Raw genomic sequence first — 25,000 nt, forward strand, 5'->3', positions numbered from 1 at the left:
ACATAGTTCTCTTGTCATACAGAGTATCTTTGACCAGCTATTTTTAATTAAGTCCTTAAAAACAGCCTTACCCTCTTGTCATCAGCTATTTGTTTAATGAGTCCTTAAACACAGCAGAGCTCTCATACAGAGGATCTTTGACCAGCTATTTTTAATTGACTCCCTAAAAACAGCATAGCCCTCTCGTCATACCGAGGATCTTTGACCAGCTATTTTTAATTGACTCCCTAAAAACAGCATAGCCCTCTTGTCATACAGATGATCTTTGACCAGCTATTTTTAATGGAGTCCTTAAAAAAAACATAGTTCTCTTGTCATACAGAGGATCTTTGACCAGCTATTTTTAATTAAGTCCTTAAAAACAGCCTTACCCTCTTGTCATCAGCCATTTGTTTAATGAGTCCTTAAACACAGCAGAGCTCTCATCATACAGAGGATCTTTGACCAGCTATTTTTAATTAAATCCTTAAAACAACATGACTCTCTTGTCATACAGAGGATCTTTGACCAGCTATTTTTAATGGAGTCCTTAAAAACAAAATAGTTCTCTTGTCATACAGAGGATCTTTGACCAGCTATTTTTAATTAAATCCTTAAAAACAGCCTTACCCTCTTGTCATCAGCTATTTGTTTAATGAGTCCTTAAACACAGCAGAGCTCTCATCATACAGACGATCTTTGACCAGCTTTTTTTAGTTGAGTCATTAAAACAGCATATCTCTCTTGTCATACAGAGGATCTTTGACCAGCTATTTTTAGTTGATTCATTAAAACAGCATATCTCCCTTGTCATACAGAGGATCTTTGACCAGCTATTTTTAATTGACCCCCTAAAAACAGCATAGCCCTCTCGTCATACAGAGGATCTTTGACCAGCTATTTTTAATGGAGTCCTTAAAAGCAACATAGTTCTCTTGTCATACAGAGGATCTTTGACCAGCTATTTTTAATGGAGTCCTTAAAAACAACATAGTTCTCTTGTCATACATAGGATCTTTGACCAGCTATTTTTAATTAAATCCTTAAAAACAGCCTTACCCTCTTGTCATCAGCTATTTGTTTAATGAGTCTTTAAACACAGCAGAGCTCTCATCATACAGAGGATCTTTGACCAGCTTTTTTTAGTTGAGTCATTAAAACAGCATATCTCTCTTGTCATACAGAGAATCTTTGACCAGCTATTTTTAATTGACTCCCTAAAAACAGCATAGCCCTCTTGTCATAAAGATGATCTTTAACCAGCTATTTTTAATGGAGTCCTTAAAAAAAACATAGTTCTCTTGTCATACAGAGGATCTTTGACCAGCTATTTTTAATTAAGTCCTTAAAAACAGCCTTACCCTCTTGTCATCAGCCATTTGTTTAATGAGTCCTTAAACACAGCAGAGCTCTCATCATACAGAGGATCTTTGACCAGCTATTTTTAATTAAATCCTTAAAACAACATGACTCTCTTGTCATACAGAGGATCTTTGACCAGCTATTTTTAATGGAGTCCTTAAAAACAACATAGTTCTCTTGTCATACAGAGGATCTTTGACCAGCTATTTTTAATTAAATCCTTAAAAACAGCCTTACCCTCTTGTCATCAGCTATTTGTTTAATGAGTCCTTAAACACAGCAGCGCTCTCATCATACAGAGGATCTTTGACCAGCTATTTTTTAATTGTGTCCTTAAAACAGCATGGGTCTCTTGTCATACAGAGGATCTTTGACCAGCTATTTTTAATTGAGCGTTTAAAAACGGCATAGCCTTCTTGTCATACAGAGGATCTTTGACCAGCTATTTTTAATTAAATCCTTAAAAACAGCCTTACCCTCTTGTCATCAGCTATTTGTTTAATGAGTCCTGAAACACAGCAGAGCTCTCATCATACAGAGGATCTTTGACCAGCTTTTTTTAGTTGAGTCATTAAAACAGCATATCTCTCTTATCATACAGAGGATCTTTGACCAGCTATTTTTAGTTGATTCATTAAAACAGCATATCTCCCTTGTCATACAGAGGATCTTTGACCAGCTATTTTTAATTGACCCCCTAAAAACAGCATAGCCCTCTCGTCATACAGAGGATCTTTGACCAGCTATTTTTAATGGAGTCCTTAAAAGCAACATAGTTCTCTTGTCATACAGAGGATCTTTGACCAGCTATTTTTAATGGAGTCCTTAAAAACAACATAGTTCTCTTGTCATACATAGGATCTTTGACCAGCTATTTTTAATTAAATCCTTAAAAACAGCCTTACCCTCTTGTCATCAGCTATTTGTTTAATGAGTCTTTAAACACAGCAGAGCTCTCATCATACAGAGGATCTTTGACCAGCTTTTTTTAGTTGAGTCATTAAAACAGCATATCTCTCTTGTCATACAGAGGATCTTTGACCAGCTATTTTTAATTGACTCCTTAAAAACAACATAGTTCTCTTGTCATACAGAGGATCTTTGACCAGCTATTTTTAACGGAGTCCTTAAAAACAACATAGCTCTCTTGTCATACAGAGGATCTTTGACCAGCTATTTTTAATTAAATCCTTAAAAACAGCAATGCCCTCTTGTCATCAGCTATTTTGTATTGAGTCCTTAAACACAGCATAGCTCTCATCATACAGAGGATCTTTGACCAGCTATTTTTAAGTGAGTCCTTAAACACAGCCAATGATCTTTGACTACTAATTTTGCATTTGGTTCCTAAAACAGCACAGCCCTCTTGCCTCATGAATCATGTTGTATCATTTCTTTAAGTAGGTCCTTATAAGCAGCAGAGTCCTCTTGTAATAATAAAGGATCTTTGACCAGAATTTTGAAAGTATCTTTTTTTTTTTTAAATTGCAGCATGTTTATATAAAGTGAAGCAGTCATCCTCAGACTGTGTTGAAGGTGTATCACAAGTGATACACAGGATCCATCTAGTGGTGCGCAAAATAATTACCTAAATAAATATTCAAACACAGTGTTACTGTTCAAACTGTGTGGACTAAAAATATTTATTATACTGGTAAATAGAACCCCTGCCTTGTTTAATTAATATTAAGGCCTGCTACGCTACTGTGTTTTAATGGTGGTCATTATGGTGCAACATATGTATCAAATCTAGTCTTAGACTTAGATGGTGGTACTTAATGAATACTTAGGTCTACTACACTACTGTATTTAATGTTGTCATTATAGTGGTACTTAATGAATACTTAGGTCTACTACACTACTGTATTTAGTGTTGTCATTATGGTGATACTTAATGAATACTTAGGTCTACTACGCTACTGTATTTAATGTTGTCATGATGGTGGTACTTAATGAATACTTAGGTCTACTACACTACTGTATTTAATGTTGTCATTATGGTGGTACTTCATGAATACTTAGGTCTACTACACTACTGTATTGTAATGTCATTATGGTGGTACTTAATGAATACTTAGGTCTACTACACTACTGTATTTAATGTTGTCATGATGCTGGTACTTAATGAATACTTAGGTCTACTACACTATATTTAATGTTGTCATTATGCTGGTACTTAATGAATACTTAGGTCTACCACACTACTGTATTTAATGTTGTCATTATGGTGGTACTTAATGAATACTTAGGTCTACTACACTATTGTATTTAATGTTGTCATTATGCTGGTACTTAATGAATACTTAGGTCTACTACACTACTGTATTTAATGTTGTCATGATGCTGGTACTTAATGAATACTTAGGTCTACTACACTACTGTATTTAATGTTGTCATGATGCTGGTACTTAATGAATACTTAGGTCTATTACACTACTGTATTGTAATGTTGTCATTATGCTGGTACTTAATGAATACTTAGGTCTACTACACTACTGTATTTAATGTTGTCATTATGGTGGTACTTAATGAATACTTAGGTCTACTACACTACTGTATTGTAATGTCATTATGATGGTACTTAATGAATACTTAAGTCTATTACACTACTGTATTGAATGTTGTCATTATGGTGGTACTTCATGACTACTTTGGTCTATTACACTACTGTATTGTAATGTCCTTATGATGGTACTTAATGAATACTTAGGTCTACTACACTACTGTATTGTAATGTCATTATGATGGTACTTAATGAATACTTAGGTCTACTACACTACTGTATTGTAATGTCATTATGATGGTACTTAATGAATACTTAAGTCTATTACACTACTGTATTGTAATGTCATTACGATGGTACTTAATGAATACTTAGGTCTACTACACTACTGTATTGTAATGTCATTATGATGGTACTTAATGAATACTTAGGTCTACTACATTATTGTATTTAATGTTGTCATTATGGTGGCACTTAATGAATACTTAGGTCTACTACACTATTGTATTTAATGTTGTCATGATGGTGGTACTTAATGAATACTTAGGTCTACTAAACTACTGTATCTAATGTTGTCATTAGGGTGGTACTTCATGAATACTTAGGTCTACTACGCTACTGTATTTAATGTTGTCATGATGGTGGTACTTAATGAATACTTAGGTCTACTACACTACTGTATTTAATGTTGTCATTATGGTGGTACTTCATGAATACTTAGGTCTACTACACTATTGTATTTAATGTTGTCATGATGGTGGTACTTTATGAATACTTAGGTCTACTACACTACTGTATTTAATGTTGTCATTATGTGGTAATTAATGAATACTTAGGTCTACTACACTACTGTATTGTAATGTCATTATGGTGGTACTTAATGAATACTTAGGTCTACTACACTACTGTATTTAATGTTTTCATGATGCTGGTACTTAATGAATACTTAGGTCTACTACACTACTGTATTTAATGTTGTCATTATGCTGGTACTTAATGAATACTTAGGTCCACTACACTACCGTATTTAATGTTGTCATTATGGTGTATTGTTGAATACTTAGGTCTACTACACTACTGTATTTAATGTTGTCATTATGGTGGTACTTAATGAATACTTAGGTCTACTACATTACTGTATGTAATGTTGTCATTATGGTGGTACTTAATGAATACTTAGATCTACTACACTACGGTATTGTAATGATGTCATGATGGTGGTACTTAATGAATACTTAGGTCTACTACACTACTGTATTTAATGTTGTCATGATGGTGGGCTTCACGGTGGCAAAGGGGTTAGTGCGTCTGCTTCACAATACGAAGGTCCTGCAGTCCTGGGTTCAAATCCAGGCTCGGGATCTTTCTGTGTGGAGTTTGCATGTTCTCCCCGTGAATGCGTGGGTTCCCTCCGGGTACTCCGGCTTCCTCCCACTTCCAAAGACATGCACCTGGGGATAGGTTGATTGGCAACACTAAATTGGCCCTAGTGTGTGAATGTGAGTGTGAATGTTGTCTGTCTATCTGTGTTGGCCCTGCGATGAGGTGGCGACTTGTCCAGGGTGTACCCTGCCTTCCGCCCGATTGTAGCTGAGATAGGCGCCAGCGCCCCCCGCGACCCCGAAAGGGAATAAGCGGTAGAAAATGGATGGATGGATGGATGATGGTGGTACTTAATGAATACTTAGATCTACTACACTACGGTATTGTAATGTTGTCATTATGCTGGTACTTAATGAATACTTAGGTCTACTACGCTACTGTATTTAATGTTGTCATGATGGTGGTACTTAATGAATACTTAGGTCTACTACGCTACTGTATTTAATGTTGTCATGATGGTGGTACTTAATGAATACTTAGGTCTACTACAGTACTGTATTTAATGTTGTCATTTTGGTGGTACTTAATGAATACTTAGGTCTACTACACTACTGTATTTAATGTTGTCATTATGGTGGTACTCAATGAATACTTAGGTCCACTACACTACTGTATTTAATGTTGTCATTATGGTGGTACTCAATGAATACTTAGGTCCACTACACTACTGTATTTAATGTTGTCATTATGCTGGTACTTAATGAATACTTAGGTCAACTACACTGCTGAATTTAATGTTGTGATTATGTTGGTACTTCATGAATACTTAGGTCCACTACACTACTGTATTTAATGTTGTGATTATGGTGGTACTTCATGAATACTTAGGTCTACTACACTACTGTATTGTAATGTTGTCATGATGGTGGTACTTAATGAATACTTAGGTCTACTACATTACTCTATATAATGTTGTCATTATGGTGGTACTTAATGAATACTTAGATCTACTACACTACGGTATTGTAATGTTGTCATGATGGTGGTACTTAATGAATACTTAGGTCTACTGTATTTAATGTTGTCATCATGGTGGTACTTAATGAATACTTAGATCTACTACACTACGGTATTGTAATGTTGTCATTATGCTGGTACTTAATGAATACTTAGGTCTACTACGCTACTGTATTTAATGTTGTCATGATGGTGGTACTTAATGAATACTTAGGTCTATTACACTACTGTATTTAATGTTGTCATGATGGTGGTACTTAATGAATACTTAGGTCTACTACACTATTGTATTTAATGTTGTCATGATGGTGGTACTTAATGAATACTTAGGTCTACTACACTACTGTATTGTAATGTCATTATGCTGGTACTTAATGAATACTTAGGTCTACTACACTACTGTATTTAATGTTGTCATGATGGTGGTACTTAATGAATACTTAGGTCTACTACACTACTGTATTTAATGTTGTCATTATGGTGGTACTTAATGAATACTTAGGTCTACTACACTACTGTATTTAATGTTGTCATGATGCTGGTACTTAATGAATACTTAGGTCTACTACACTATTGTATTTAATGTTGTCATGATGCTGGTACTTAATGAATACTTAGGTCTACTACACTACTGTATTTAATGTTGTCATTATGGTGGTACTTAATGAATACTTAGGTCTACTACACTACTGTATTTTAATGTTGTCATTATGGTGGTACTTAATTAATACTTAGGTCTACTACACTACTGTATTTAATGTTGTCATTATGGTGGTACTTAATGAATACTTAGGTCTACTACACTACTGTATTTAATGTTGTCATCATGGTGGTACTTAATGAATACTTAGGTCTACTACACTACTGTATTTAATGTTGTCATCATGGTGGTACTTCATGAATACTTAGGTCTATTACACTACTGTATTGTAATGTTGTCATTATGCTGGTACTTAATGAATATTTAGGTCTACTACACTACTGTATTTAATGTTGTCATGGTGGTACTTCATGAATACTTAGGTCTATTACACTACTGTATTGTAATGTTGTCATTATGCTGGTACTTAATGAATACTTGGGTCTACTACACTACCGTGTTTAATGTTGTCATTATGATGGTACTTAATGAATACTTAGGTCTACTACACTACTGTATTTAATGTTGTCATTATGGTGGTACTTAATGAATGCTTAGGTCTACTACACTACTGTATTGTAATGTTGTCATTATGATGGTACTTAATGAATACTTAGGTCTACTACACTACTGTATTTAATGTTGTCATGATGGTGGTACTTAATGAATACTTAGGTCCACTACACTACTGTATTTAATGTTGTCATTATGGTGTATTGTTGAATACTTAGGTCTACTACACTACTGTATTTAATGTTGTCATTATGGTGGTACTTAATGAATACTTAGGTCTACTACATTACTCTATATAATGTTGTCATTATGGTGGTACTTAATGAATACTTAGATCTACTACACTACGGTATTGTAATGTTGTCATGATGGTGGTACTTAATGAATACTTAGGTCTACTGTATTTAATGTTGTCATCATGGTGGTACTTAATGAATACTTAGATCTACTACACTACGGTATTGTAATGTTGTCATTATGCTGGTACTTAATGAATACTTAGGTCTACTACACTACTGTATTGTAATGTTATCATTATGCTGGTACTTAATGAATACTTAGGTCTACTACACTACTGTATTTAATGTTGTCATGATGGTGGTACTTAATGAATACTTAGATCTACTACACTGCGGTATTTAATGTTGTCATTATGGTGGTACTTAATGAATACTTAGGTCCACTACACTACTGTATTTAATGTTGTCATTATGGTGGTACCTAATGAATACTTAGGTCTACTACACTACTGTATTTAATGTTGTCATGATGGTGGTACTTAATGAATACTTAGGTCTACTACACTACTGTATTTGATGTTGTCACTATGCTGGTACTTAATGAGATAGAGGATCTTCTACAAGATGTTTTATTGAGTCCTTTAACAAAAAAACGGTGTTCTTGTCACATGAAGAATATTTGACAATAAATTCCTAAAAGCAATAGTATGCTTTTGGTGAATGGAAGATCTTTGACCAGCATTTTTGCACATTGCTTTGATTGATTGATTGAAACTTTTATTAGTAGATTGCACAGTACAGTACATATTGCCTACAATTGACCAATAAATTGTTCAACTTTTTTAATTCGGGGTCCACGTTCATCAATTCATGCTGTTATCAGAAAAAGGTTCTTTGACTGGGTTTTTTTTTTACAAGATGTCATTGTTCTATTTGTGGAAGAAGACATCTTGACTGCAGCCCTCCCAGTGTATCTCATCAGCTACATTCCACAAGTGTTGCAGAGAGCTCCTCTGGAAACTTCTAGATGTGAGGCTGAGATAGCAGCAGCAGTTTAAAGGTCTCGCTCCTCAGGAAGTGACAGGGTGAACAACATTTTCCATTCACAATTTCACAGCTGCGTGTCTTTGTTTACTCCCTTTTTTGCTTCCCCCGTCAGGGCCTTCTAGTCGCTTCTGGTGGGATGAAGCACTTTTATTACAGCACAGCCTTGCTGGGTACTTCCTCTCACTTCCAAATGTGCTGTCAGACTGTGAAAGGCTCATGTTTTATTTCTTGTAAACCTAAAACCTCAGGACATTAAATCAATATTTGCTCTGTCTAGAAGATGTTTGCCTCTCGTCTGAGTAGACTTCATCACTTCATGATCTTAGACTTAGATTGTTACATCTAGTTTTAGACTTAGATCGTCACATCTAGTCTTGGACTTAGATTGGTCACATCTAGTCTTAGAATTAGATTGTTACATCAAGTCTTAGACTTAGATTGTGACATCTAGTCTTAGACTTAGATCGTCACATCTAGTCTTGGACTTAGATTGGTCTCATGATCATAGACTTAGATTGTTACATCTAGTCTTAGATTTATATTGGTTACATCTAGTCTTAGACTTAGATTGGTTACATCTAGTCTTAGACTTAGATTGTTACATCAAGTCTTAGATTTTTTTTGGTCACATGTAGTCTTAGATTTAGATTATTACATTTAATCTTAGACTGAGATTGGTCACATCTAGTCTTAGACTTAGATTGTCCCATCTAGTCTTAGACTTAGACTGGTCACATCTAGTGTTAGACTTGTATTGGTCACATCTAGTCTTAGACTTAGATTGTTACATCAAGTCTTAGATTTATATTGGTCACATCTAGTCTTAGACATACATTGGTCACATCTAGTCTTAGACTTAGATTGGTCACATCTAGTGTTAGACTTATATTGTTACATCTAGTCTTAGACTTAGATTGGTCACATCTAGTCTTAAACTTAGATTGTTACATCAAGTCTTAGATTTGTATTGGTCACATCTAGTCTTAGACTTAGGTTGTCACATCTAGTCTTAGTCTTAGATTGGGTACATCTAGTCTTAGACATAGATTGTCACATCGAGTCTTAGATTTAGATTGTTACATCTAGTCTTAGATTTAGATTGGTTACATCTAGTCTTCGACTTAGATTGGTCACATCTAGTCTTAGACATACATTGGTCACATCTAGTCTTAGACTTAGATTGGTCACATCTAGTGTTAGACTTATATTGTTACATCTAGTCTTAGACTTAGATTGGTCACATCTAGTCTTAAACTTAGATTGTTACATCAAGTCTTAGATTTGTATTGGTCACATCTAGTCTTAGACTTAGATCGTCACATCTAGTCTTGGACTTAGATTGGTTACATCTAGTCTTAGACTTAGGTTGTCACATCTAGTCTTAGTCTTAGATTGGGTACATCTAGTCTTAGACATAGATTGTCACATCGAGTCTTAGATTTAGATTGTTACATCTAGTCTTAGACTTAGATTGGTTACATCTAGTCTTCGACTTAGATTGGTCACATCTAGTCTTAGACTTAGATTGGTCACATCTAGTCTTAGACTTAGATTGGTCACATCTAATCTTAGACTTAGATTGGTCACATCTAGTCTTAGACTTAGATTGGTTACATCTAGTCTTAGACTTAGATTGTTACATCAAGTCTTAGATTTATATTGGTCACATGTAGTCTTGGACTTAGATTATTACATTTAATCTTAGACTGAGATTGGTCACATCTAGTCTCAGACTTAGATTGTCACATCTCGTCTTAGACTTATATTGGTCACATCTAGTCTTAGACTTTGATTGTCCCATCTAGTCTTAGACTTAGATCGTCACATCTAGTCTTGGACTTAGATTGGTCACATCTAGTCTTAGACTTAGATTGGTCACATGTAGTCTTAGACTTAGATCGTCACATCTAGTCTTGGACTTAGATTGGTCACATCTAGTCTTAGACTTAGATTGGTCACATCCAGTCTTAGACTTAGATTGGTCAAATCTAGTCTTTGACTTATATTGGTCACATCTAGTCTTAGACTTATATTGGTCACATCTTGTCTTAGACTTATATTGGTCACATCTAGTGTTAGACTTAGATTGGTCACATCTAGTCTTAGACGTATATTGGTCACATCTAGTCTTAGACTTAGATTGGTCACATTTAGTTATTAGACTTAGATTGGTCACATCTAGTCTTAGACTTAGATTGGTCACATCTCGTCTTAGACTTAGATTGGTCACATCTAGTCTTAGACTTAGATTGGTCACATCTAATCTTAAACTTAGATTGTTACATCTAGTCTTAGACTTAGATTGTCACATCAAGTCTTAGACTTAGGTTGTTACATCTAGTCTTAGTCTTAGATTGGGTACATCTAGTCTTAGACTTAGATTGGTTACATCTAGTCTTAGACTTAAATTGTCCCATCTAGTCTTAGACTTAGATCGTCACATCTAGTCTTGGACTTAGATTGGTTACATCTAGTCTTACACTTTGATTGTCCCATCTAGTCTTAGACTTAGATCGTCACATCTAGTCTTGGACTTAGATTGGTCACATCTAGTCTTAGACTTAGATTGGTCACATGTAGTCTTAGACTTAGATTGGTTACATCTAGTCTTGGACTTAGATTGTCCCATCTAGTCTTAGACTTAGATTGGTCACATCTAGTCTTAGACTTAGATTGGTCACATCTAGTCTTAGACTTATATTGGTCACATCCAGTCTTAGACTTAGATTGGTCAAATCTAGTCTTAGACTTATATTGGTCACATCTAGTCTTGGACTTATATTGGTCACATCTAGTCTTAGTTTTATATTGGTCACATTTAGTCTTAGATTTAGCTTGGTCGCATTCATGGTCACATATAGTCTTAGATTTAGATTGGTCAAATCTAGTCTTAGACTTAGATTGGTCAAATCTAGTCTTAGACTTCTATTGGTCACATCTAGTCTTAGACTTATATTGGTCACATCTAGTCTTGGACTTATATTGGTCACATCCAGTCTTAGACTTAGATTGGTCAAATCTAGTCTTAGACTTATATTGGTCACATCTAGTCTTAGACTTAGATTGGTTACATCTAGTCTTAGACTTAAATTGTCCCATCTAGTCTTAGACTTAGATCGTCACATCTAGTCTTGGACTTAGATTGGTTACATCTAGTCTTACACTTTGATTGTCCCATCTAGTCTTAGACTTAGATCGTCACATCTAGTCTTGGACTTAGATTGGTCACATCTAGTCTTAGACTTAGATTGGTCACATGTAGTCTTAGACTTAGATTGGTTACATCTAGTCTTGGACTTAGATTGTCCCATCTAGTCTTAGACTTAGATTGGTCACATCTAGTCTTAGACTTAGATTGGTCACATCTAGTCTTAGACTTATATTGGTCACATCCAGTCTTAGACTTAGATTGGTCAAATCTAGTCTTAGACTTATATTGGTCACATCTAGTCTTAGACTTATATTGGTCACATTTAGTCTTAGATTTAGCTTGGTCGCATTCATGGTCACATATAGTCTTAGATTTAGATTGGTCAAATCTAGTCTTAGACTTAGATTGGTCAAATCTAGTCTCAGACTTCTATTGGTCACATCTAGTCTTAGACTTATGTTGGTCACATATAGTCTTAGACTTATATTGGTCACATCCAGTCTTAGACTCAGATTGGTCAAATCTAGTCTTAGACTTATATTGGTCACATCTAGTCTTGGACTTATATTGGTCACATCTAGTCTTAGACTTATATTGGTCACATTTAGTCTTAGATTTAGCTTGGTCGCATTCATGGTCACATATAGTCTTAGATTTAGATTGGTCAAATCTAGTCTTGGACTTAGATTGGTCAAATCTAGTCTTGGACTTAGATTGGTCAAATCTAGTCTTAGACTTAGATTGGTCAAATCTAGTCGTAGACTTATATTGGTCACATCTCGTCTTAGACTTATATTGGTCACATCTAGTCTTAGACTTATATTGTTCACATCCAGTCTTAGACTTAGATTGGTCAAATCTAGTCTTAGACTTATATTGGTCACATCTGGTCTTAGATTTATATCAGTCACATTTAGCTTGGTCGCATTTATGGTCACATCTAGTCTTAGACTTATATTGGTCACATCTAGTCTTGGACTTATATTGGTCACATCTAGTCTTAGACTTAGCTTGGTCGCATTTATGGTCACATATAATCTTAGATTTAGATTGGTCACATCTAGTCTTAGACTTAGATTGGTCATATCTATCGGCAATCTAAGTCCAAGACTAGATGTAAGAATCCAAGTCTATGTTCCTGAAGTGATGACGTCTCTTCAGATGAGAGTGGACATGTTTTCTAAGACGAGGCAAACAGTCCAGGTGTGATGGACTGGATGCCCTGAGACTACAAGGCCCTGATGGACGACCACCTTCATAGACATATTTTGGAAAAGTCACAATATAAAAGTCCATGACATGTTTTCACTTCCACGAGTCAACATGTCCGAAGAGGAGTCGGAAGAAGCATATTTTATATCATTCCTCTGTAGCACATTTTCATGTGAGAAGTAAGAAGCATCGTCCTGACTTGTCTGTCTTCCACGTGTCTCCTGTCTGTCTTCCACGTGTCTCCTGTCTGTCTTCCACGTGTCTCCTGTCTCTTTCCTCCTTCTGGGCCACAAATGTGCTGGCTCGTCATTTTATTCCGCAGACAAAAGGCATATTTTAGAGGGCAGTCCTCCTGCAACACTGCCCTTGCAGCCCAGACCTCAGCTTTTCAGCAACCGTCACCGTCGAAGCTGGCAGTTCTCTGGGTTGAGGTGAAGGTTTTAGGTTGAAGCGGCATGGCTTCCTCCTGGATGTTGGCTTCGTGAGCATCTTCTCAGCAGGACTCAGCACACGCATGTGTGAATACTCGCTTGGCTTTTCCTGCCAGGGTTTATGGAGTGGCCTAACTATGACTGACTACTTCCTGGTACATAGAAACCTCGGTTTTGGTCTGTCGGATTTTTATTGAAGGCATCCTTTCCTCTGCTTCTTCTCCATCTGCAGTCTGACAGCAATGCCAGTTACCTGAGAGCTGCCCGGGCGGGAAACCTGGAGAAGGTCCTCGACTACCTCAAGTCCGGCGTTGAGATTAACATTTGCAATCAGGTGAGCAGTTGATATGCCTTTCTTACAAAACCCCGTTTCCATATGAGTTGGGAAATTGTGTTTGATGTAAATATAAACGGAATACAATGATTTGCAAATCCTTTTCAACCCATATTCAGTTGAATATGCAACAAAGACAACATGTTTGATGCCAGCAACACGTGACAAAGTAGTTGGGAAAGGTGGCGATAAGAATGCTCATCAAACACTTATTTGGAACATCCCACAGGTGTGCAGGCTAATTGGGAACAGGTGGGTGCCATGATTGGCTATAAAAAAACAGCTTCCCAAAGAATGCTCAGTCTTTCACAAGAAAGGATGGGGCGAGGTACACCCCTTTGTCCACAACTGCGTGAGAAAATAGTCAAACAGTTTAAGAACAACCTTTCTCAAAGTGCAATTGCAAGAAATTTAGGGATTTCAACATCTACGCTCCATAATATCATCAAAATGTTCAGAGAATCTGGAGAAATCACTCCACGTAAGCGGCATGGCCGGAAACCAACATTGAATGACTGTGACCTTCGATCCCTCAGACGCCACTGTATCAAAAACCGACATCAATCTCTAAAGGATATCACCACATGGTCTCAGGAACACTTCAGAAAACCACTGTAACTAAATACAGTTCGTCGCTACATCTGTAAGTGCAAGTTAAAGCTCTACTATGCAAAGCGAAAGCCATTTATCAACAACATCCAGAAACGCCGCCGGCTTCTCTGGGCCCGAGATCATCTAAGATGGACTGATGCAAAGTGGACAAGTGTTCTGTGGTCTGACCAGTCCACATTTCAAATTGGAAATATCCGACATCGTGTCGTCCGGACCAAAGGGGAAGCGAACCATCCAGACTGTTATCGACGCAAAGTTGAAAAGCCAGCATGTGTGATGGTATGGGGGTGCATTAGTGCCCAAGGCATGGGTAACTTACACATCTGTGAAGGCACCATTAATGCTGAAAGGTGCATACAGCTTTTGGAACAACATATGCTGCCATCTAAGTGCCGTCTTTTTCATGGACGCCCCTGCTTATTTCAGCAAGACAATGCCAAGCCACATTCAGCATGTGTTACAACAGCGTGGCTTGGTTAAAAAAAGAGTGTGGGTACTTTCCTGGCCCGCCTGCAGTCCAGACCTGTCTCCCATGGAAAATGTGTGGCGCATTATGAAGCGTAAAATACGACAGCGGAGACCCCGGACTGTTGAAGGACTGAAGCTCTACATAAAACAAGAATGGGAAAGAATTCCACTTTCAAAGCTTCAACAATTAGTTTCCTCAGTTCCCAAACGTTTATTAAGTGTTGTTAAAAGAAAAGGTGATGTAACACAGTGGTGAACATGCCCTTTCCCAACTACTTTGGCACGTGTTGCAGCCATGAAATTCTAAGTTAATTATTATTTGCAAAAAAAATAAATAAAGTTTTAGAGTTTGAACATCAAATATGTTGTCTTTGTAGCATATTCAACTGAATATGGGTTGAAAAGGATTTGCAAAATCATTGTATTCTGTTTATATTTACATCTAACACAAATTCCCAACTCATATGGAAACAGGGTTTGTATTTTATGAGTCAAAATAATTGCCCAGGTCTACTCTAAAGGGTGCTAGCGGCCCAACAATGGGCCCTGGCCCTATGGTTAAATACTGATTTAAAGGAATGTTGTTTTTAATGATTAGTATTATGTATTTAATTCAATTAAAAGGAAATTAGATGATGAACTTGTTGTTGGGTGACCTCAGGTACAAAAGTCTTGGCACACGCCTCCTAATCAATGAATCAATCAGGATTAGGACTTGACCAGGTGTGCCCGGGGGGGACAATGGCAGGCGACCCTGCAGCTGGCTTTGTGTTGGCCCTCTGGGAATATGCAAAATATGAAAGAAACATGAAGCACTGGGAAGCAGGATTAAGATCTTATTGAAAGAGAAGGTAAAATAAGATATTACTCCAGCAAAAATCATTATTGGAATACAGCAGATCTCCAATATTTACAGGCTTATGTTCTCAGACCACTAGCGAAAAAAAACTTGCATAATAAAACTGGTCATAAAAAATGTCGATTTTGTTACACGAGACTCATTCCCCCCAAAACTTTGCTGCTAGTTTGACTTTGGCGTTCTCCTATTTTGGATCAATATTTGCAATAAAAGTGGGGGTTGTAGCAGGGGGTCAGCAACCCACGGCTCCGGAACCGTATGCGCCTCTTTGATCACTCTGATGTGGCTCAGCTGCATACTTGCCGACCTTTAAGGTTTTTCCCCTCAAGATTTTTCCGGGAGGTTGTCCGGATTTCAGTGCATTTCCCAGAAATATCCCTGGGATAACATTCTCCGGTTTCCACCCGCATAACTATTTTGAGGGCGTGTCATGGTGACAATGCTTTTATTCATCCATCCATCCGCTTATCCGAGGTCGGGTCGCGGGGGCAACAACCTAAGCAGGGAAACCCAGACTTCCCTCTCCCCAGCCACTTCGTCTAGCTCTTCCCGGGGGATCCCAAGGCGTTCCCAGGCCAGCCGGGAGACATAGTCTTCCCAACATGTCCTGGGTCTTCCCCGTGGCTTTACTTTGAGTTCCTCCCGGATGGCAGAGCTTCTCACCCTATCTCTAAGGGAGAGACCTGGAAACTCATTTCGGCCGCTTGTACCCTTGATCTTATCCTTTCGGTCATGACCCAAAGCTCATGACCATAGGTGAGGATGGGAACGTAGATCGACCGGTAAATTGAGAGCTTTGCCTTCCGGCTCAGCTCCTTCTTCACCACAACGGATCGGTACAACGTCCGCATTACTGAAGACGCGGCACCGATCCGCCTGTAGATCTCACCATCCACTCTTCCCCCACTCGTGAACAAGACTCCTAGGTACTTGAACTCCTCCACTTGGGGCAGGGTCTCACCCTATCTCTAAGGGAGAGACCTGGAAACTCATTTGGGCCGCTTGTACCCGTGATCTTATCCTTTCGGTCATGACCCAAAGCTCATGACCATAGGTGAGGATGGGAACGTAGATCGACCGGTAAATTGAGAGCTTTGCCTTCCGGCTCAGCTCCTTCTTCACCACAACGGATCGATACAACGTCCGCATTACTGAAGACGCCGCACCGATCCGCCTGTCGATCTCACGATCCACTCTTCCCCCACCCACGAACAAGACTCCTAGGTACTTGAACTCCTCCATTTGGGGCAGTGTCTCCTCCCCAACCCGGAGATGGCATTCCACCCTTTTCCGGGCGTTCTCTAAAACATATCGTCGCGTCCGTCTTCCCGCCATGCTATCTGCGTGCCGGCCGGTCACATGTGGCATGCGAGGCATACTTGATCAACAGCCACACAGGTTACACTGATGGTTGTGATATAAATAACTTTAACACTCTTACTTATATGCACCACACTGTGAACCCACACCAAACAAGAATGACAAGCACATTTCGGGAGAACATCCGCACTGTAACACAACATAAACACAACAGAATAAATACCCAGAATCCCATGCATCCCTAACTTTTCCGGGCTACAGTATACACTCCCCCAACCCCGCCCACCTCAACCGACGCACAAACTTTGGTGTGGTTTTAACATGTTTATTTGTTTAATACAAAATAAAGTATTAAAATAAAGTGAAGTGAATTATATTTATATAGCGCTTTTTCTCAAGTGACTCAAAGCGCTTTACATAGTGACACCCAATATCTAAGTTACATTCAAACCAGTGTGGGTGGCACTGGGAGCAGGTGGGTCAAGTGTCTTGCCCAAGGACACAACGGCAGTGACTAGGATGGCCGAAGCGGGAATCGAACCTGCAACCCTCAAGTTGCTGGCACGGCCACTCTACCAACCGAGCTAAAGCATCCTGTGTGGCCCTGGGTGTAAAAAAATTGCAATTTTGTCGTGCAATTGCATCCTTCCAACCTTAGGGGCGTAACACCAGGCACCTTTGGGATGGCAAATGCAAAAATAAAGTTGAAAAACAACAAGTTTTGTGTATGTGTCAGACGTATGAACTCCCCTCTGTTGTTGTCAGAATGGCCTGAATGCGCTCCATCTGGCCTCCAAGGAGGGACACGTGGAGGTCGTGGCCGAGCTGCTGAAACTAGAAGCCGCCGTGGATGCAGCGACTAAGGTAAGCCCCGCCTCCTCCGTCCTCCACACCCGCACCTGTGATGATTGACAGCAGTCTTTTGCAACCTTCTTTGAACAAATACGGAGGCACAGCAGCGGCAGAAACCTTAAAAAATTAAACTCCACCAGGTTGTTGTTTTCCTGTGTGTCCTGCTTAGTTCCTGTCTTGCGCTCTTATTTTGGTTACATTTCCTGTTTTGTTGGCGTTTTCCTGCAGCAGCTTCATGCCTTCCTTGGAGTGCTACTGCCTGACCTGCTTTGTATTGGCAAACAAGACTACCGTATTTCCTTGAATTACTATATAGTATGCGCCTGCCTGGAATTTCCACAGGGTCAAACTCGTCACGTCACGAGTGACACTTCACCTGTCATCATTTTCAAAATGGAGGAGGCTGATTTCAATCATTTGAAATCGCATAAAGGGAAGAAGATTAAGAGCTATTCAGTAAGATTTAAGCCCCAAGCTATTGAATATGCTAAAAAGAACAGTAAGCAGTTATGTTTTATTAATATACCGTAGCTGCGTGTGTCAAGTATGAGTCATTAAATGACTCCCGCCTCCTGGTGGCAGAGGGCGCTAGTGAGCCTTCTTGCGACTACTCGGCCGCAGAAGAAGTGACAACAAGCAGCAAGAGTGAGCAGCGATTATTTTTTCCTCTCGCTTGCACTTTTAACATGGGGGATTACATATCTAAAATAAAACAGTTTTCTAAACTGGACTTTCAATGGAAGCAGGAGGTAATAAAGGAAGATCTCCATCGAGACAGAGAGACTTTTAAAACTGAAGAAAGATAAGGAAGACTTCTATAAACAAGTTATCGATGCTTTTGATCAGAAGGAGCTGCGCATGGACTTCATTTATAAGTAAAGGTAAGAACATAATAACGTTTTTTTTATTAAATGTGCTTTTCATGATGGTATCCTTACATCACACTCAAATGTATAAGCGCAGGCCTAAATTTACCGCATGCCTTTGGTAAACGCCGGAGTGAGAAGAGGTTTTCAATTAATTAGCGCATGCTTGCCTTTACCGCATGCCTTTGGTAAGTGCCGGAGTGAGAAGAGGTTTTAAATGAATTAGCGCCCTGGCGGCAATTCAAGGAAATACGGTATTTCAGTTGTGCGGATGCTATCCTTCTTAGTGGGGACATTGTTGGTTGTCATGTTATTTACGGACACGCGCTGTAAGTCTTTGCTGTCGTCCAGCGTTCTGTTTTTGTTTACTTTGTTGCCGGTTCAGTTTTAATTGTGTTTTGCATAGCCATCCCTATGCTTCAGTGCTTTTTCCTAGCGGGACTTGCCTTTTGTTCATTTTTGTTTTAAGCATTACACACTTTTTTTACCTGCGTTCTGTCTCCCGCTGTGCTCTGCATATTGGGATCAGGACAAACCTTCCTCTACAAAGCAATTAACTCCCTGCTGCCACCTACTGGAGTACTACAGGGTTACACGGCACAGACACTCAACAACGGCACATTATTTGCAGATTGTAATTATTGATTTGCAAAAAATATGTTTTGGACCAATTAGGTGAAGTTGCGTAATGTCCCACGGCAAACCAGAGAATATCTCACAGCACACGAGTGTGCAGCTGTCAATGCGTGGACTTGAGGGTTGGTTTTCCCGGAAGGCAAAGGAAAGTTGGCGTGGGCAAGGCGTGAAGGTAGGGACATATTTATTAATTAATATTAAAAAAAAAAGGAACAAAAGGCGCGCACAAGGGGGAAGTACAAAAAACTTGGCTAATGAAACAAAAACTTGCAAAAAGGCAGGGACTGCGCAGTGGGAGAGTGGCCGTGCGCAACCCGAGGGTCCCTGGTTCAAATCCCACCTAGTACCAACCTCGTCACGTCCGTTGTGTCCTGAGCAAGACACTTCACCCTTGCTCCTGATGGGTGCTGGTTGGCGCCTTGCATGGCAGCTCCCTCCATCAGTGTGTGTGAATGTGTGTGTGAATGGGTAAATGTGGAAGTAGTGTCAAAGTGCTTTGAGTACCTTGAAGGTAGAAAAGCGCTATACAAGTACAACCTATTTATCATTTATTTAACTAGGAACAACAAGCAAAACTCCGAAACTGTGACATGAAAAAAACAAGACTTACCTGGCATGGCAAGAAGCATAACTATGTAGCGGCAGGAGTAAGTAACAGAGGTAAAGTCGCCAGCCTGGCAACTACAGCTTTAAATAGTGCTGTGGTGATCGGTGATAACAGGTGCGTGACTCAAAATGTGAAACAGGTGAAACTAATGGTTGCTATGCAGGAGGGAAAAAGCAGGAACTGAGTGTCCAAAAAGAGAAACAGAACATGACTTCAACAAAAACATGATCACAGACATGACAGCCGCGGCACAGTGGTTGAAAAACAAAGATTTTTATAGCAGGGGTAGGGCAACCTATGGCTCTCGAGCCAGATGTGGCTCTTTTGATGACTGCATCTGGCTCTCGGATAAATCTGAGCTGACATTGCTTAACACGATAAGTAATGAATAATTCCACTTGTAATCGCAGTGTTAAAAAATAAAACATTCTCGTGCATTTTTAATCCATCCATCCGTTTTTTTGTACCGCACCTGTTCAAGAAGTCGCGTTAATGGTAAGAAGTTACTTATTTATTATTGGTTATTGTGGGGCTTGCACTCCTGGGGGTTCTTCAGACCCCCAAGCACCGACACGAGAGCCTGTTTAAGGGTTACAATATCGTTTTCTTTTTCAATAAGTCTCTTAGCTGCTTTCCAGCTTTCTCGCTCACACTCTGGCTCCAGCCCCTGCCCCGTCTCTCCTCCTGGCTGCTGCTTATAAACAGAGCGACAGGCGATTAGATAACAAGGCCCAGGTGGGCCATCTACGCACCTGTCGCTGATTTCGAGGCCGGTCCTGGCAACTCCCTTCTTCGCTGCAGGCCCGCAGGCCACGCCCCCTCCACAGTTAGCTTCAGAATAACAATGTTATGACAAAGAATAAGCGACTTATTATACTCTAGAAATGTTGGTCTTACTTAAAAATGCACATGTTTAGTTTTGTTCAATGTTAAAAAAAAAAATAATGATATGGCTCTTACGGAAATACATTTTAAAATATTTGGATTCTTGGCTCTCTCAGCCAAAAAGGTTCCCGCCCCCTGTTTTATAGGGAGGCATAAAGGGAATGTAAAAGTCTTTTACCTGTCGATGTTGCTGCTGTGTTTTCCTTTATGAACAAAAGAAGCCATTTATTTGGATGTATTTAATGAGATGCATGGTAGTGAAGGTCTGTGTGCTAATAAACACGTTTGGGACTAAATATTCCCCCTGATTAGTGTCTGGCAGGCTTCTCCCTCCTCCCCTTTTGCTGCCACTGGCTACCAACCTTCTGCTGACAAAAACATGCAATGAAATATTCAGGAAGAAGGAGAGAAATCTCCCCCAATTAACGGTTGGCAAGTGTGACCCCCGAGCAGTGTGCAGGAGTAATGAAGGTCTTGCATGTTCTGCACTTCCACTTCTACTAAAGGCAGCATGAAGAAGAGCAGGTGGAAGCTCAGTTGCTTGTAAACATGACAGAAGTTGGCTTAGCAGATATAAAAATGTCCATGCATCCATTCGGCCATCTTCTTCTGCTTATCCGAGGGGGGGTGGCGGGGGCAGCAGCCTAAGCAGAGAAGCTCAGACTTGTACAAATGTTTAAAATGGTGTTTTCCTAATTTTTCTCAAGTTTCCCCGAGTTTAGTTTGTGTCTTGAAGTCTGCAGTGAGTAATAATCAGGGATGATAGGAGAAAAAGCAAAAGTTGTGATGCATTTTTGAAATAATGATGCTTAAATTATGTAAATAATAAATGTTATTATAAATATTACAATGTTACTATAATGTATATAAAACATTAATGGAGGTTTTTGGATGTTTTTTAAGAGCTTTAGAGGCAGAAACCCAACAACTCTCATAGGCTCCATTGTAAGCAGGTGTGTGATCGAATGTATTTAATATTTACAAACATTATTTTAAATCCATCCGTCATCAATCTCATAATTATTGTGAACAATAGGATAAATTCCCCCCAAAAAGTGCACTTCCCCTTTAATGTTACTGTTCAAAATAACAATATCACTACTACTTGGTAAATATTCAAGTCTCTAAATCTAAACAGAGAGTTGTTGGCACTTTTTTGGATTGGCTTTTATGGTTGGAATAGACACAATGACGCAAACATTATATGTTATTGTAAATGTTACTACATGACATATATACTTACATCATGTATATATTACATGTTATTATGAATGTTACTAGATACTACATGTATACTTACATCATGTATATATTACATGTTATTATGAATGTTACTACATGACATATATACTTACAACATGTATATATTACATGTTATTATGAATGTTACTAGATACTACATATATACTTACATCATGTATATATTACATGTTATTATGAATGTTACTAGATACTACATATATACTTACATCATGTATGTATTACATGTTATTATGAATGTTACTACATGACATATATACTTACATCATGTATATATTACATGTTATTATGAATGTTACTAGATACTACATATATACTTACATCATGTATATATTACATGTTATTATGAATGTTACTACGTGACATATATACTTACATCATGTATGTATTGCATGTTATTATGAATGTTACTAGATACTGCATATATACTTACATCATGTATATATTACATGTTATTATGAATGTTACTGCATGACATACATACGTCATGTATATATTACATGTTATTTTGAATGTTACTAGATACTACATATATACTTACATCATTTATATAATACATGTTATTATGAATGTTACTGCATGACATATATACGTCATGTATATATTACATGTTTTTTTGAATGTTACTAGATACTACATATATACTTACATCATTTATATATTACATGTTATTATGAATGTTACTACATGACATATATACTTACATCATGTATATATTACATGTTATTATAAATGTTACTAGATACTACATATATACTTACGTCATGTATATATTACATGTTATTATGAATGTTACTAGATACTACGTATATACTTACATCATGTATATATTACATGTTATTATGAATGTTACTACATGACATATATACTTACATCATGTATATATTACATGTTATTATGAATGTTACTAGATACTACATATATACTTACATCATGTATATATTACATGTTATTATGAATATTACTAGATACTACATATATACTTACATCATGTATATATTACATGTTATTATGAATGTTACTAGATACTACATATATACTTACATCATGTATATATTACATGTTATTATGAATGTTACTAGATACTACATATATACTTACATCATGTATATATTACATGTTATTATGAATGTTACTACATGACATATAAACTTACATCATTTATATAACTTAAAGGAGGTGTTTTAGAATCTCTATAGGCAGAATGGAACGTCTCCCATTAGCTCCATTGTCAGTGGACTTTTATTTATTTTGCATAAAAAAGAAAAACGTGTGCTTGTCGCTCATAAGGTTTGTGAATTAAAAGAAGAATCCTATAAAAAACTCAGTTCCAATTTAAACATTTTTTTTTATTTAAAACATTTTTGTCATATCTTCATGCTTTTACGACCATTGTAAAACTGGTCCTTGTCTTTGGTCTGTGCTGCGTTCCCACTTGAGCTCAAATGAACCAAACTGCAGCAGAGTTCACTTGCAACCTCGGGTCCAGACGATGGAGCTTGACCCAACAAAGCAAATGCACCATTTGTGTAAAGTTGTGATTGACGGATGATGAGTGCAGGATGTACCCTGGCCACGTTCTAGTGTGTCCTCTGTTGGACGCCTGGCACTACATGGGGCATCATAAAAAAAAACTTATTTATGGGCCGAGGTCAGCGAGAGGTCACTTATGTGCGGGACATGGGAAGTGACACATTGCAGGCAGCTCGTGGGGAGGACAAGCACTGCTTCTCTCTCCGCACGCTTATTGACAGAACAGGTGTGCCAGGGATTAACACCTGCTTGTTGCCTGTGATCCAGAAAGGAAACACTGCCCTGCACATCGCCTCGCTGGCCGGACAAGCGGACGTGGTCAAAGAGCTGGTCACCAACGCAGCCAATGTCAACGCACAATCCCAGGTGAGTGACATCATCATCAAGCTGACTTCCTCCCAGGGTTATATTTCATCCTGAAGTCCTGGGAATGCCTGGGATGATGGATCCCCTCCCCGCCTGGCTCCATGCCCAGTAGGCTCCTGTCACCACAAGGACTTGCTTTTGTCCTCCTTGCATGGTCAAATTAGTACTAATCCTGCACTACAAACACGGGTCAACCACATCCGGTCCGCCAAAACAGTTGAATTTAGCCCGCCGTACGTTACCCAGATAGTCTTGATGAAACCACTGCTCATGTATGCAGTACTCCCGCCACCCAGCAGGGGGCGACAGCCAAACATGTGTCACTATGAAGCAGCAGTGGGTGAGTAGAAGAAGATGACTTTGGGGGGAAAAAAATCAAAATAAATCGCAAAAATGGGACTTTTGCAAAAATGGGACAACAAAGTATGAATGGATTGAAACTGCTGACTTTTGAGTTTGTGGCTGTTTAACACTGCTCATCAACACTGGTTAAATACATGCAGCGCTGAATTTGACCAGCAGAGGGCGATAAATCAACCAATCAATCAAAGTTTACTTATACACCGTATTTCCTTGAATTGCCGCCGGGTATATAGGATGCGCCTGCCTAGAATTACTGATGGGTTAAACTCGTTTTGCAAAATATAATTTTTATTAGTATTTCCACCGGGTCAAACTTGTTTCGCCAAATAAATAGTGTATGTCTAGAATTTCCGCAGGGTCAAACTTGTCACGTCACAAGTGACACTTCACCTGTCATCATTTTCAAAATGGAGGAGGCTTATTCCAATCATTTGAAATCGCATAAAGGGAAGAAGATTAAGAGCTATTCAGTAGGATTTAAGGTCCAAGCTATTGAATATGCTAAAAAGAACAGTAAGCAGCTATGTTTTATTAATATACCGTAGCTGTGTGTGTCAAATATGAGTCATTAAATGACTAACACCTCCTGGTGGTAGAGGGCGCTAGTGATCCTTCTTGCGAC

At 38.4% G+C, this 25,000-nt stretch overlaps 1 protein-coding gene across 1 annotated transcript in view; it reads left to right on the forward strand.

Annotated features, from left to right (window-relative positions):
• The window catches only part of LOC133559700 (ankyrin-3-like), a 289,963-nt gene that overhangs the window by 69,353 nt on the left and 195,610 nt on the right, over positions 1-25,000 (forward strand). Inside the window, exons 2-4 of the mRNA XM_061911726.1 lie at positions 13,650-13,751; positions 17,776-17,874; positions 23,917-24,015. Of these exons, the coding sequence (XP_061767710.1) occupies positions 13,650-13,751; positions 17,776-17,874; positions 23,917-24,015 (300 nt within the window). The remainder of the gene's footprint in view (positions 1-13,649; positions 13,752-17,775; positions 17,875-23,916; positions 24,016-25,000) is intronic.

Source organism: Nerophis ophidion, linkage group LG09, assembly GCF_033978795.1.
Source record: "Nerophis ophidion isolate RoL-2023_Sa linkage group LG09, RoL_Noph_v1.0, whole genome shotgun sequence".
NCBI classification, from domain to species: domain Eukaryota; kingdom Metazoa; phylum Chordata; class Actinopteri; order Syngnathiformes; family Syngnathidae; genus Nerophis; species Nerophis ophidion.